The sequence below is a fragment of the Takifugu rubripes genome, chromosome 6 (genome assembly GCF_901000725.2).
Source record: "Takifugu rubripes chromosome 6, fTakRub1.2, whole genome shotgun sequence".
NCBI lineage: Eukaryota > Metazoa > Chordata > Actinopteri > Tetraodontiformes > Tetraodontidae > Takifugu > Takifugu rubripes.
Window position 1 is genome coordinate 7108386 of NC_042290.1, and position 14827 is coordinate 7123212.

The following is a 14827-nucleotide window of genomic DNA, read 5'->3' on the forward strand; positions in this document are numbered from 1 at the left end:
TGTTTTAATGTGCACTTCAGGGACCTGCAGGAAAAGACGGACTGCCCGGACATCCTGGACAGAGAGGAGAGACTGTGAGTAAACCTGTCAACGTGCAACAGCCTGCTGGGCCTGTTGGACGACCGTTGTTTATGTTCTTGTCTGAAACCCACAGGGATTCCAAGGCAAGACTGGCCCACCCGGGCCTCCAGGTGTGGTTGGACCTCAGGTGAGTCACGCTCACTTACTATTCTAACCTTCTGTTAGGCTCTTCTATTTAAAATCTAGCCTTCTGAGGACTTGAGAACTTATTTCCAGTTTTGTCATTTTAGGGACCGACTGGTGAGACCGGACCAATGGGAGATCGGGGCCACCCCGGACCTCCAGGCCCACCTGGTGAGCAAGGTCTTCCTGGAGCAGCAGGAAAAGAAGGAACCAAGGTGAAGTCTCTTTGATTTTATGAGCCTTATTAGCTGATTGGCTACCATTAATAGAGATGCTGATGGTTTCCCATGACAGGTTTTTTTTACAGGATATTTTTTCCAACCGCACAGGCCTTTCCGGGATTAACGCCATTGTGCTTTGACTTTCAGGGTGACCCCGGTCCCGCAGGTCCATCTGGTAAAGACGGCCCTCCTGGTCCCAGAGGTTTCACAGGTGAAAGAGGTCTGCCTGGTCCTGTGGTAAGTGTTGCCTTCAGCACAAATACAGGTTCAGAACCGCATTGAACAGTTAGAATCGCCTTTATCTGCTGAGGTGACAGTTGTGTCCTTGTGGTTATAAATTCTTGTTTGTCTTAACTGGCTAATGTTTATCTCCATGGTGCAAAAATGATGAACACATCAATGCCTTTGTAAGGGAATGGAGACGAGGAGCGGTCTCCAGTCAGCGTCTCAGTCGAGGACAAACAGAGACGATGAGAAGTTTCTTCCATTACTGATTTATTTTGTTGTGTTCTGTTCTGCAGGGAGCTCACGGTCTGAAAGGAAATGAGGGTCCTCATGGTCCACCCGGACCTGCTGTGAGTACAATTTACTGCGTTTCACCCTCATAGTTTTCTGTTTTTTAAATAAATGTCTGTTGAGGTTTAGACGCAGCATAAAAGTTCCTGGTAGTGAAAGAGCTTTGATGTCTGCGATGTTTCATCTGACTTTCATGTTGTTCTTTGATGATATTCTAGGGTTCTCCTGGTGAGCGTGGTCCTGCCGGCCCAGCTGGACCTACAGGTCTTCCTGGACGCCCTGGACCTCAAGGACCTCCAGGCCCAGCTGGAGAGAAAGGAGGACCAGTAAGAAGCCTACATTAGAACGATCATCAAGAATCTCAGATGGTGGGTGGCTGATAACCAGAGACGTGTTGTGTCAATCAATAAAATAGGGAGAGAAAGGACCTCAAGGACCAGCTGGAAGAGATGGTATTCAGGGACCTGTGGGTCTGCCAGGACCTGGAGGACCTCCCGGACCCCCCGGAGAAGATGGAGACAAGGTGAGTTCTGTTCAAACACAAGATATTAAACCTCACAGGTGAAATCTTAGCCAGAGATCCTCTCGTCTCTTCAAACACACTGTGGGGAGTCAGTCAGACGGTGCTCGCATCGATCAACAAATCTCAAAAAGGCAAAGCGGCCTCTGTGTGCCCCCGGTGCACCGACAGTCAGGCAAGATGGAGGAATTCTTTGGTTTTGACAGGAGGTGCGAGAGCGACCCTTTAATATTCAGAGGCGAGAACAACTGGTATCCCTGAGATACATTTGCAGGAGGATCAGCCGCAGAGATAGTCGGAGGAAAATCTCTTATCCTTTGAAGAAAGCCACAGTCCTTAACCGGCCTCAGAGCGGCCCCCGTGGTGCAGAGGGACACGGGCGACAGACGCGCTTTGCCATGAAGATAAAAAGGGATTTTTAAGCTAATGTTTGCACACTTTCTCGTCACAGGTCCCATCCAAGGGGATCAGACAACGCAGAGGCCTTTTATTTTAGACGGACTAATATTGACTCACATAGAGTTCCGTCTGTGTCCCGTCTAAAAGAATACACCTTTGGCTATTATTAACCAGATTTATCCACAAGCCTGCAGCCTGCAGAGGCTTTGAAGTAAGGGGCAAAGGTTGTTTTTTATCTCTGGGAGTGCTGGTTTCTGCCTGGACTGGCTGTTTAGGCTGTCGAGGAGCACCAGTGAGTCATGGGAAAAAAGGCCTGTCGGATAACTGATGCAGCCTCAGACAGGTCTCCCAAACCTTTCCCTGCTTATCTGGTTATTGAGCTGGGAAGCGTGGGTTTTCAGTAGGAATTCTTCATCACACGTTCCTCTCCTTCCCCTCCTGCTATAATTAAAGCCGTCTGATCGCTTCTTTTCCTGCAGGGAGAACTCGGAGAGCCGGGGCAGAAGGGAAGCAAAGGTGATAAAGGAGAGCATGTAAGTTGTTGATTGCATTCTTATTTTGTGCAGGAGTTTAAAAATTAGAAGAGTAAATATCTGCTTTGGTTTTTCCTCAGGGTCCACCTGGTCCTACTGGCCCTCAAGGACCTGTTGGAGCACCCGGTCCAGCTGTAGGTTTTTAACATAGACTGCATGCGAGAGTCAGGAGATTGTGTTTCAACCTCTGTCTGTTGATGGTGACCTTTTTAGGGTGCAGATGGTGAGCCCGGTCCCAGAGGCCAGCAAGGTCTGTTCGGCCAGAAAGGAGATGAAGGCGCCAGAGGATTCCCTGGACCTCCTGGTCCAGTTGGGCTGCAGGTGTGTGGACCCCAAGCATATCAAAAGGCTGCACTTTGCATTTGTAATCAAGAAAGCACATGAGTGAGTCACGTCTATTCTCCTCAGGGCTTGCCTGGTCCAGCTGGTGAGAAAGGTGAAACTGGAGATGTTGGTCAAATGGTAAGAGTTTATTATTATCCGAGTTATTCCTTGTGAAAGTCTTTCCTCCTGAAACTCCATCCTGTCCACTATGTAGGGTCCACCTGGTCCTCCTGGTCCAAGAGGTCCCGCAGGACCCCCAGGTGCTGATGGCCCTCAGGGACCTCCTGGTGGTATTGGAAACCCTGGTGCCGTTGGAGAAAAGGTGAGTGCTGACGTTTACTGGAGCAAAGGAATTGCACAGGATTCTAAATATCCCCAGAGTCAGATAAACCAATTTCCCTTATGTTGATGCACATCCCAGTTTAATATGAAGTTAATTGCATCTATCTGCACAAATCATTTTAGCAAAGAAAAGGCCCACAGTAATTTAAACCCGCTATTCTAACATCAGGCTCCTTTGGAACATTACTTTAACACACTGAAGTGCTAAATTTAGCACGTGCAGATTTCACTGGACTCGCCCGACTCTGAGAAGACTCGCACTTTGTGTGACGCAATGATGCCTGCAGACGACAGAAGGCAGCCGTTAATATCCCCCCATCTTTTGAAATGATACCCTTTTAAATGGGACACGATTGTTTTTCTCTTGCCTCAGAGAGCCACAGCTCAACTAATGGACGGGCTGCCATCGCCAGCGGCGCTGTGGCGGGGTGGGGAGGGGGTGGATAAATACTCAAAGGCATCGCGCTTGTAATTCTGAGATGATCAATGCATTATTAAACTCGCTCTCCATTAAATCAGATGCTATGCTATGTGTCCTGCTCTGACCACTCCGGCAGCTCCCAGACTGCAGCGCTATGTACCTTCTCATCACTTTGTCTTCCAAGCGCTGCTGTGATTTGTTCTATGCGCTTCAGTCAATAGAATCACCTCTAGCTCCTTCATGGCCTCCCCCAGCATAGCCTGTCTTTCCCCTGGGCAAACAAACCTGGCTCTTTTGGCCCTAATCGCTCTCGCGCTGAACCGGCATTTTATTATCCATCCTGGGGACGAACCAAGCATTGACCTCTTTTTGGGAAAACAGTAAACACTTCCCTCATATTTCCACAATATGCGACTGGCTTTTATGAGCTTGTTTTCCCAGCGCTCAGCAGATTTTTACAACAGCCAAACATGGGCAGCTTGTTGCAGTGGTGGATTTAAGGGCTTTGTCTGGCCAATCAGATGCAGCGCTGCATTAAAACCCACATTCATTTCTGCCGGGTAATGGTTTTAAATCTATTGACTAACTCCTTGGGACTCTTCGGCAACATTCCCATGATAGATGTTGCTGAAAAGTTATTTAATTGTCTGTGCCGTAAATTTAGATAATATATATAAAAAATGTGCCTCTTTAATGGGAATAATTCGTCTTAGTCCTGAGATATGGACCACCCATCTTAATCCCCTGGAATACAAATGAATGTGGTAGATTAAAGGGTGGGTGGATAGATGGGCGCTGATAATCTGCAATTTATGATGTGGGAATTCATTAGACATCTGCAAAATATCTATTTGGTAATTCTGTGGAGGGGAAATCAGAATTCTGAGGGGACAAAGGTCAGAACTTTATAAAACATTTGGGAAAGTTTTATTCAGACTACTAAAAAAGGCAACAGTATGATGGCCAGTCATCATCCAGCATCCCATTTGTATACGAACATCAGGATTGACTGATATAACCAACCACAAATCTTGCTGTATCTGCTCTGATCTGCTGACTCTTCATTTCTATACAGTAGAATCTAGTTTTCAAGTGTACATTTTGGGGTCCTTTTTACAACACTGACCAGTGACTTGCTGTCACCCAAGCATGAAATTAATGAATTCTGTCTCCGAGAAACAACTCTGGCAGCCTGCGTGTGCAATAACCCCCCCGGCAGGGTGGACTGTAGGTTTATGGGACAGTGAGTAATGATTGCACCTATGGTGTATAGGTGAGTCAACAGGGCAACTATCCAATAAGGCGCGAGGCAGAGGACAAGATATATGTGTGTGCTCCAGGGCGAACGGTGAGGTCAGCGGCCTCTCACGCTGCAGCCTCCCAATCTGCCCCCCCCCCCCACTTGATAGATTGAAATCTCTTGTGTCATCTCTTTCTCCAGCCATTTTAGGTGACAAGGGCAGCCGGGCCCTGAGAGCCACTGTAAATGATGGGATTTTTAGATTCACATTAGAATGAAAAATCACCTCATTGATAAGGTATCTCTCACACACTAATAGACCCCCGCTCCCTCTCTCCCTCTCCCTCTCCCTCTCCCTCTCCCTCTCCCTCTCCCTCTCCCTCTCTCTCTCTCTCTCTCTCTCTGACCAGGGAGATGCTGGGGAAACAGGAGAGCCTGGTGCTCAGGGAGAACTTGGCCCACCTGTAAGTTATTGAACTTGTTTATGTTGTTTATGATAGCCATTATAGAAGAGGAAATCATGAAAGCCTTTTTGTTCTTCCAGGGTCCAAGAGGAGAGCGTGGAGAAAAGGGAGAGGCAGGTCCAGCCGGTGCAGCTGGACCCCCAGGCCCCAAAGGCCCAGCTGGAGATGATGGTCCCAAAGGCAGCCCAGTAAGTTTTCCACCCTGGATAAAACAAATATTCTGTTGCCTAAATATGCATATTTGTTTCTAGGTTGACCTTACATAATGACTGGTATGTCTTTCTTCCCAGCAGCAAAAGTAATTTAATCTTTATTTCTTTTTAGGGTCCAATCGGTTTCCCTGGCGACCCTGGTCCCCCTGGAGAGACTGGTCCTGCTGTATGTATGCCATTAGCTAAGCTGAGGAATAATGCTAATCACTCAATCCTTTATGAAGTCTCTGTTTTCTGGTGAAATTAGCATCATATCGAGTGTTGTCCTTTTTTTTAGGGTTTAGATGGTCCTCCTGGTGACAAGGGAGATGACGGAGAGGCTGGTCAACCTGTAAGTGGAACCACTGGGTTATTAACTGAAACTCTGTGTAGTCATTTTTGATCATTTTATGGAAATTTGTATTTAATACCATGAAATTAAATTTGTTTCACATTAATTTGTGTAAAATTTTTACTAGGGTTCTCCTGGACCAACTGGAGAGTCCGGTCCCTCGGGACCACCAGGAAAGAGAGTGAGTGTCATGTTGTATATTTATTGTATAAATACTAAATTTCTCTCTCTTTTTCTGATAATATTTTGTCCATCTTTCCTTTTTTCTTTCTTCAAACAGGGCCCTCATGGACCTGCGGGTCCTGAGGGAAGACAAGGAGAAAAGGGAGCCAAGGTAGCAAACCAGCAAATAAAGATGTCCTGCTGACACATGACAAGAAACCAAAAAACAAACAAGACTAAAAAGATCTATGTCCATGTATCTTTGTCCTAAAGGGTGAATCTGGCTTGGAAGGACCCCAAGGAAAGACAGGTCCAGTTGGTGCTCAAGGATCACCTGGCAAGCCTGGTCCTGAAGGTCTCAGGGGTATTCCTGGCCCAGTTGTAAGTAAAGCTTTGCTTCATTCTATTGAAGTCAATTATATGGACAAACTGTAAAAAATGGTGTCCTGTATCAGGGAGAACAAGGCCTGCCAGGTTCTCCAGGCCCAGATGGACCTCCTGGACCAATGGTGAGTCGATTTGTCGCCTTTGCACTAAATCTATTGTGCGTTGACTGAATTCTTATCTGCCATTAATTCTCTCTCAGGGTCCTCCTGGTTTGCCTGGCTTGAAAGGAGACACTGGTATCAAAGGAGAAAAGGTGAGCAACCACTCAATGAGTCGACAAATACTTATCTCTGATTAGTGTCGATGGATGACAAAAATGATAATTGTCTGTCCCCAGGGTCACCCAGGTCTTATTGGTCTGATTGGACCCCCAGGTGAACAGGGAGAGAAGGGTGACAGAGGTCTTCCTGGTCCTTCTGGATCATCTGGTCCCAAAGGAGACACTGTAAGTAATGTGTTCAAAAACATTGGTGACTTGATGTTTATACTATTGAGTCTTTAATAGACAGCATCAAGAACCAATCTCAGAACCATAATTGTATCTCCTCAGGGTATTGCTGGTCCCTCTGGTCCACTTGGTCCTGTTGGCCCTCCTGGATTACCTGTAAGACCTCGTTCATCATATGTATTGTGTGAAAGCATCAGCTTTAGAGACTAGACCTGAGATGATATTGATTACCGGATTTTCTTTGTGTCTATAGGGTCCTCCTGGTCCCAAAGGAGCTAAAGGATCATCGGTATGTGTTGGAGCAATTACAAAAATGAAGAACCAGTAAAAAGGAGATGTGTTAAGGACATTTTTTTTTGTTTCTCATGTCTAGGGTCAAACTGGTCAAAAAGGAGAGAGCGGTACACCTGGACCTCCTGGACCTCCTGTAAGTCAACGCTCCAGACGGATGTTTCTCTCTTTAAATCAGCACAACCATCACTTGTCTGTCCATCTTTTCAGGGACCACCCGGCGACGTCATCCACCCTCTCCCTATGCAGTCTTCCATGAAGGGCAGAACTCGCAGGAACATCGATGCCAGCCAGATGATGGATGACGCGGCTGCGGACGCCAACTACAAGGACTACGACGACGGCATGGAGGAAATCTTTGGCTCCCTCAATTCCCTTAAACTGGAGATTGAGCAGATGAAACACCCTCTGGGCACCCAGGGCAACCCTGCTCGTACCTGCAAGGACCTGCAGCTCTGTCATCCAGATTTCCCTGATGGTTCGTATTACCATATATATAACACCGTAGTTAATCGTTAATTAATTCGCAAGCTTGAATCTGATGCATAGGCCTCCGCTTGTCATCTGGAGGCAAAAAAACAAACACGGAAACAAAAGATGCGTTCAGCGCATTCACTCTGTGAGACGTAACCTTCAGATCCTTTGTGATGTTCTCTAATCGCGCCCCCTCTGCGATTTTTCCAGGCGAGTACTGGATTGATCCAAATCAGGGCTGCTCCAGGGACTCCTTCAAGGTTTACTGCAACTTCACAGCAGGTGGAGAGAGCTGCATCTTCCCAGATAAAAAGTCTGAAGGGGTGAGTGTAGAAAGATTTGTCAGGTTGGCATTCAGCGAGCGTGAAGGTTTGGACTCGTGTGTGCGAGATGGAGACATGGGAAGAGAGGCGCTGTTCTCAGAAGAGGGTTTCTGATTTGATTGACGTGCACCAGATCTATCCATCCTCGGTGTAAACGCCCATCTGGGACTAACCTCTTTGATATTATGTAAATGACGTGAACATTTCCAACAACTTGTTGCAGCAGGAGCTCTGTTGGCGCATACATACATTTGTAATTCATCCTAATGAGATGTTCTGCTCTTCCTAGACGAAGGCGTGGGAGATGACTCAATGAGACTGCTCACCCCTCGATGGTCAATTGTTAACATTTTTTATGCGTTAGGTGTGATGCGTGGTAATTGTTGGGGCTGACATTAGCGCGGCCATTTTTAGGCCGGATGTCATTATAGACTTCATCGCCAAGCAAAGCCCGTGTCAGGTGACATGCACATGAGCAATTTTGGTTCATTATGTATGAGTGTGACATGTGGTCGGGTGAAACACTATGAACACTGTCTTTGACAAGCCAGGGCCCATGTCATAGCGCCACGCTATAGCCGTTTTAATGAACCCTACTCTCCGAGCCTCAGAGGAACAAGGCTTCACCTAAGCTGAAAATAATGAAGCAGGGTTTTTTTTACAGCGCGCTGCTCTCACTTGTGTCGAGTGGGACAAGAAAAGCCCGTCAGTCTCTGCCTCAGACAGCGGACACCCGCTCGCGTTCACGTCATTTCGACCGCAGCACCGTCGGTAGAAAGTCATATTAAGGACGTACAGTATGCCCCCACCTTTTCTAACCCCCCTCTGAGCTCAAAGTCACCTTCACGGCCTAATAAATTCCATCTCCCAGTGATAAGCCACCTCCGACTCATCAGTCAGAAACACATGAAGCTGTGTGTGACACTTGGGTGTCAAACTCTGCCATCCTATGATGGTGAAATGCATCACTGTCATCACTGATGTCATTAAACTGGTCATTTCCACAGCTTCAAATGGCAAAACAAAGTCAAATGTGCCTCGTCTGCTCACACAGAACAGCAGGGCCAGCGGACGCGCTACAAGAGCTTCTCGCCGGCGCTAATTTTCCTAATTAATCACCGTGTACTCATGAATGTTTCAGCAGCAATTAGGTGCCAGATACAGTTTGTACAAAATGGCGTGACGGAATGCTAAAAAATCTTCTGATCTGGATCTAGCAGGTCTGGCTGATCCTACTGAGTGCTGTTTCAGGTCTGGAGGAGCTGCTCGGAGGACAAATAAGCAGAAAGAATGGGGATTACAGCAGAGAGGGGATTCTGTGTTTCTGTTAGACCTTTTTCCTCTTCTTTAACATTTTTCCTCCACCTCCTTCACCTCCTCTGTCTCTTTGTCAATTCCATCACCACCAGTCTAGGGTCACGTCCTGGGCAAAGGAGAGTCCCGGTTCCTGGTTCAGTGAATTCAAACGTGGTAAACTGGTAAGCCAGACTTCCCCTCGTCCCTCCCCTGAATGCTTCTTATATTTTACAGAGCAAAATGGCAAAATGGCCCAAAGACTCGCCAGGCACATGGTATAGTCACTACAAAAGAGGTTCCCTGGTAAGTGGTCCTGCCTGCAGTCCTGGCTCAGGCCTGGACTTTGTGTGCCTGATGCGCTGCATGGCTCTGGCTCTGGCTCTGCCCTTCGAAAGTATGCACAGCACATATACGCTGGCATCTTTGCAGGTTTGAATTACTTTGTGGCCTCTGTGAGCATGAGTTGCACTCAACTTTCAGTCCAGCAACGCTGGAGATGCTTAGAGAACAAACGAGGAGATTCAGGGGCCAATCAGGCAAAATTTGATGCATTTAAATGTATGTAATACATCATTTACTGCTGAAAAGCTTTATACTTTATTGACTTTATTTAATCACTATATTCATTAGTGACTTTGCAGTAAAAATGTATTTATATTGACAGTCAGTTAAATTAAATGGACAGAAGCGCTAGATAAAGGCCATAGCTTCTAATGCAACTCATTAATTAAGCTCGACTTTTTCAGAAACTGGATACCTCTGAGGAATTTCTGGACTTCCTCAAGGGATTTTTTTTAAAAAGGGCTCTTCTGTAGGCAAGAGTCGAACATAAGGTTCAGTACAAGAACATTTTAATGGCTTCAATTTTAACCAAACCGTTTGGCAGTAAGATAAGATATCTTTTGTACATCATTGTAAATTCTTGCCTGTATTTGCTCCCCATTCACCCCTCTGCCACATTAAGAAAGCATCTCCACTTGACTGCATGCCTGACGTGGCCCCTGACTCAAGACGCTACAACCTCCCCACACACGGCTGATTTAACATGGGAAAAAATATTTATATTTATATTTATATTTATTTCCTTGCATTTCCATTATATTTCCAGTGGACCTCAACAAATTCTCGCCTCAGCAGGTCTTGCATCCTCCTCACACGGAGGTAAAATAGGGCACTCAACCTCTGCGCCGAAGCAGTTCGCACACACTTAGATCCCCAGAGTTTCTCTTAAAGGTTATTTACGTCTGGCAGGGTAGCTTTGAGTCAACCAAGTCAGGCATTCAGTCACCACCCACGGGCTTCTGGGTCCTCAGACCCTGTTGACTTGCAGCTGTGATGATAAAAAGGTAAAAGTTTTGCTCGCGACATTGGGCCGGGTGAGGCATGAGGAGGAAGTGGGTGATGAGAAAAGCACCAACCTGTCAAACTGACTCTCGCGGCCACATTGCAGGATGGCAGCCTCATTATTTATATCTTGTGATTAATGAACTAATTATATCACTGATTGGCATTTCGTCGGCGAAGAGACGACGAGCTCGTTCTGTTAATGTCAAACTGTTCTCCGGGTTTCTACGCGGATGCATGCGTGCGTGTGTGTGTGTGCGTGTGTGCGGGCGCGCGCCTGAGCATTGGCATGGCATGAAAACTGCATGTGCAAGTCCTGATTGTCTGAAAGACAAAGCGACCATGTGGATCTAATGGATTCCTGACGGTTGGTATGCAGATTTTCAGTCACTCTGACAAAAGGAACCATGACTGTTTAACACAAAAAAACAAGCCACTCAGGCTTCCAGAGAACTCTAATGAGCTTCAAAAAGATCTGTTTCTGACACGAGCTCAAGAAAGGGAAAAAAAGACTCTAGATTAATAGCTAATTAACTTTTAATCAAGGTAACATTTTGTGTAATTACAGTTTCATGCAACGTGCATATTAGATACCTCTTTGCATAATTACGTAATGGCCATTTAAATTAGGGATTTAGTCCTACTGATTTTTCATAGGAGCAGATTTCCTTACAGCTTCCAGGCACGAGGCCTTGAACAACAATGTACACCAGTCTGCCGTCTTCATGTTGTATCGCCTAATCATAATGATCAGCTATCCGCTGTCTGTGCCGTCTGCATCATCGGACGACACTATTTCCCTGGTATCAAAGCGAAACAGGCCATGGAAATACAAAGCAATCAACTGGGAATATAAATTCTGCTCCCTAAATCCTTTTTAGGATTGTCAGCGTATTCCCCCTCGCCAAACACTAATCCGTCACGCTCCTCACGTCTGCGCTCCTCTCCACAGCTCTCCTACGTGGATGCAGAGGGTAATCCCATCGGCGTGGTCCAGATGACGTTCCTGAGGCTGCTGAGCGCGGCCGGCAGGCAGAACATGACCTACAACTGCTACCAGTCGGTGGCCTGGCACGACCAGGATGAGGACAATTACGACAAGGCCATCCGTTTCCTGGGCTCCAACGACGAGGAGATGTCCTACGACAACAACCCCTACATCCAGGCCTTGGCCGACGGCTGTGCAGTAAGTCGCCTTTTTTTCCTTTGGTTTTCATCGATAGCAACCTTTCGCCCTGTTTCGGTAGCCTGGAAAAAGCTCATTAGAACATTTGAAGTTAGGAAAATTGAGTTTGCTCAAGCTGTTTTGGTTTCATTTTCAAGGAGGTTTTGGAATTTTTGGGGGGAGACAGCATGTTCACTCTCCTCCCCTCCCTTTTTTTCTCCGCCACAGTTGAAAAAGGGCTATGAAAAGACAGTACTTGAGATCAACACACCTAAGGTGGAGCAGGTGCCATTCGTGGACATCATGTTCAACGACTTCGGTGGTCCCACGCAGAAGTTTGGATTCGAAGTGGGCCCCGTCTGCTTCATCGGCTAAGACTGTTTACTGAGCAAATGGAGATTTTTTTTTTTCGTTTTTGTTTTGTTCAAATAGCATATATTTGTTTTCTCAGAAAAAAGACAAAAACCAGTGAAAAAAGAATAGGACAATTCTATTTGTAAAAAAAAGTACATTTGTTTCCAGAAAGCAACAAATCAAGGCGAAAATCCAATGAAATTCAATATGAATCGAGAAAAAAGAACCTTGAACCTCAGTGTGCCTTTTTCATCACATGCAAGTTTTGAAACTGGATGCCAGACTCTGCCTCCTTCTCCATGTCATCACCCTTATTCCCCCCTTTTACCTAAACTTTAAAGGCGATCCTGAGAACTGGAGCCATTCCCGCTGCCCTGGACTCCATCTGATTTGGCTCTTTCTTTGGCTCTGATTTGACCCCCTCATCTACTTGGCCTATTTTCTTCTCCTTTTGTTTGTTTGCTGGTTCATTATGGGAGCTTCGTTTGTGCATAAATGTCTTCCCATTCTCCCGGAATGGCTCTTATATATATATATATAAATATATATAAATATTTTTTATGTTTGTAAGTACATTCTGTATATTTTTCCTAGTGATGTTAATTTCTTCTGGCTTCAAAACATGCATGTGACTTCATTCCATGTGAGGTAGGAAATCATCTAAATTTACATCCAAGGGGAGAAAAGTCCGACTTGTAAATTGACAAACGCAATTAAAAATTGGGAAGTCTTGTCTTTCTCTGCAGTTGTGGAGCCCATCCTGTTGTAATTTAAGAACAAAATGGAAATAAAAGACACAAACAAGCTCTGTGATATTACGTGACATGTTGATTTGTGTAATGGAACCTTAAGAAAAGATACATTCCTCCTTTTGTGCCCTTTGAACCAAATGCTAGGTGGCAATAGCAATAACTTAATAAACAGCTTGTTGTTTTTTTCCTCAAATCTGTCTGACTATGCAATGGGGGTGGGGGTGTCACATTTGATGCAAACACAAAGAAATTAAAACCTATAGGTGCTACTTTCTCTGTTCTGTGGTGCTACGTATATATTTTTCTATTTTTGTTGTCTGAATGAAAGGAATATTGTGGTATTATTCCACCACCAGCGGCCTCTTGACTTTTCCCCACCCTGTCTGAAGCAGGTGGATGCTGCATAATTCTGCTTTTCTTTTTTTTTTTTCCTTTTTGTTACTCAGCGCTGGTTTTTGCATGCCCTTTCTCCACGTACGATGGCCATTGTTATCTCCCGCTTCTGCGGACCACACAGACGCGTTGGGATGAGGAGAGGATGCCAAGGCGGCACGGTCGGCTCTGTGTATCGCTCTAAAGATGCTGCATTGTGCTGCAGGGATCATGGATGCAACATCAAAACTGTTGGATTGATACACGATAGCGCCGCGGCCAGTGTGGTCCAAACCCTTCCACCAAAGTATTTATCGGTAGGAAAGTCGGAAAGCAAAGTAGCCCGACGTCAGCAGCCTCCAAAGAAATTGCTTGTTGCTCTATTGTTTTTTCCCTCTCTCTTGTTCAAATTATGCACTCTCTGCGCTTATGACCACTAGTATAACATGACATTTCTTGCAGCCCGACCTTTTGTTTCCGTATCAAACCTACAGATGTGTGACTTGAACCCTTTCTGTTGAGATTAACACTCGTAGCTCTTCAGCTGTTTTTATTATGCAGTACGCCCAAATGGAAGACTTTACGCTCTTAATAAAAACGCCAAATTTTTGTACATTTTCAGAGCCAGCGACGATGCTGCCATTTTGTTTCTGTTTTATAGATTCGTCTGTCTGTTATGATTTGTTTTCCACAGTCTTGTCAAACCTGTGTAAGGATAAGAGAATAGAAGTTATATTGGTTTTGATGTCAATAAATTCAAGATTACTGTGGCCACAAACTCTCTGTATGTCTTTTGAAGCATTAAAACATATCTGTATGCATGAAACTGTAAAGTTTTCTCTCTTGTTGTTATAATTTGGTAGAGTCACATGACCTTTAGCCCGCTCCTCGCTCGCCGGGACGCATGACTCCAGCTGTAAAGTGGAGAGAAAAAGGATGAGCCTGTAACTCTACCAAAGCCAATGTTCATTTGTAGTATATTTATTGTACTATTTAAAAACTTCAAAAATAAATGTTAAATGACACCATAGTGTAAGTGTAAGAGCCCCCCTCTTTACATGCACACGGGCAGACACACTCAGAACACGTTTGTGCACGTGCAGACAAACCCTCCTGTACTTGTGTGAATTATGTGTTGTAATAAACGCTCACTGAATGACTGTTTTCTGATGCTGCAGAATAAAGGGCTAATCTATAGGTTCGGCCAGGAAGGTGTTCATCATTAAGGACTCCTCCATTGATTGCTTAATTGATTGTTTCCAGGTGATGTGTGGCAGCCCAGGCTGAAGAATCCACCAGGAACCCTCTGAACTCTCAATTCTGTCTCTCCCTGTTTCTTTTTTATTACACAATGGAAATATTTATATTCAGTGTGTGTCATCCCCCAAAACTGCGTACACTGGCGTCTGCGGAGGCTGAAATAAGTTTGAAACCAGCCCATGTACCAAAAATGTAGATAATCTGTATAGCTTTGATGGGATCAGAGGGGAGACGACGGCGTCTCGTTAACAGAAAAGTTCAAGCACGGCATAAAAAACAGAGAGAAATGCAAGAAATTTCAAGCACTGTAGTCATGGCCATGATCAATATTTCATTTGGTGTTTACCGAGTGGATTCTGTATGATGAGATCGAGTTCTGGGGCCATCCTGGGTTATTAAAGGAGAAACCAAAGCAAAGAGGTGATTCGAAAAGCACAAAATTACATGTTTTAGACACTTGAGGAGGAGAAGT

General features: G+C 45.4%; 1 protein-coding gene across 2 annotated transcripts in view; it reads left to right on the plus strand.

The window, feature by feature from the left end:
• Positions 1-14125, plus strand: part of col5a1 (procollagen, type V, alpha 1) — a 50708-nt gene extending 36583 nt beyond the window's left edge. The window contains exons 37-66 of one of the 2 annotated variants that reach the window (XM_011604694.2): positions 21-74; positions 155-208; positions 312-419; positions 573-662; positions 947-1000; positions 1160-1267; positions 1357-1464; positions 2340-2393; positions 2474-2527; positions 2607-2714; positions 2802-2855; positions 2932-3039; positions 5131-5184; positions 5265-5372; positions 5509-5562; positions 5674-5727; positions 5855-5908; positions 6008-6061; positions 6163-6270; positions 6345-6398; positions 6476-6529; positions 6614-6721; positions 6827-6880; positions 6978-7013; positions 7098-7151; positions 7226-7493; positions 7700-7812; positions 9343-9411; positions 11405-11638; positions 11846-14125. In XM_011604694.2, the coding sequence (XP_011602996.2) occupies positions 21-74; positions 155-208; positions 312-419; positions 573-662; positions 947-1000; positions 1160-1267; positions 1357-1464; positions 2340-2393; positions 2474-2527; positions 2607-2714; positions 2802-2855; positions 2932-3039; positions 5131-5184; positions 5265-5372; positions 5509-5562; positions 5674-5727; positions 5855-5908; positions 6008-6061; positions 6163-6270; positions 6345-6398; positions 6476-6529; positions 6614-6721; positions 6827-6880; positions 6978-7013; positions 7098-7151; positions 7226-7493; positions 7700-7812; positions 9343-9411; positions 11405-11638; positions 11846-11992 (2631 nt within the window). In that variant the 3' untranslated portion in view covers positions 11993-14125. Of the gene's footprint in view, positions 1-20; positions 75-154; positions 209-311; positions 420-572; positions 663-946; positions 1001-1159; positions 1268-1356; positions 1465-2339; positions 2394-2473; positions 2528-2606; positions 2715-2801; positions 2856-2931; positions 3040-5130; positions 5185-5264; positions 5373-5508; positions 5563-5673; positions 5728-5854; positions 5909-6007; positions 6062-6162; positions 6271-6344; positions 6399-6475; positions 6530-6613; positions 6722-6826; positions 6881-6977; positions 7014-7097; positions 7152-7225; positions 7494-7699; positions 7813-9221; positions 9291-9342; positions 9412-11404; positions 11639-11845 lie in introns of both variants that reach the window. The other variant, XM_011604693.2, reaches the window with a different exon arrangement.
• The last annotated feature ends 702 nt before the right edge of the window (positions 14126-14827 follow it).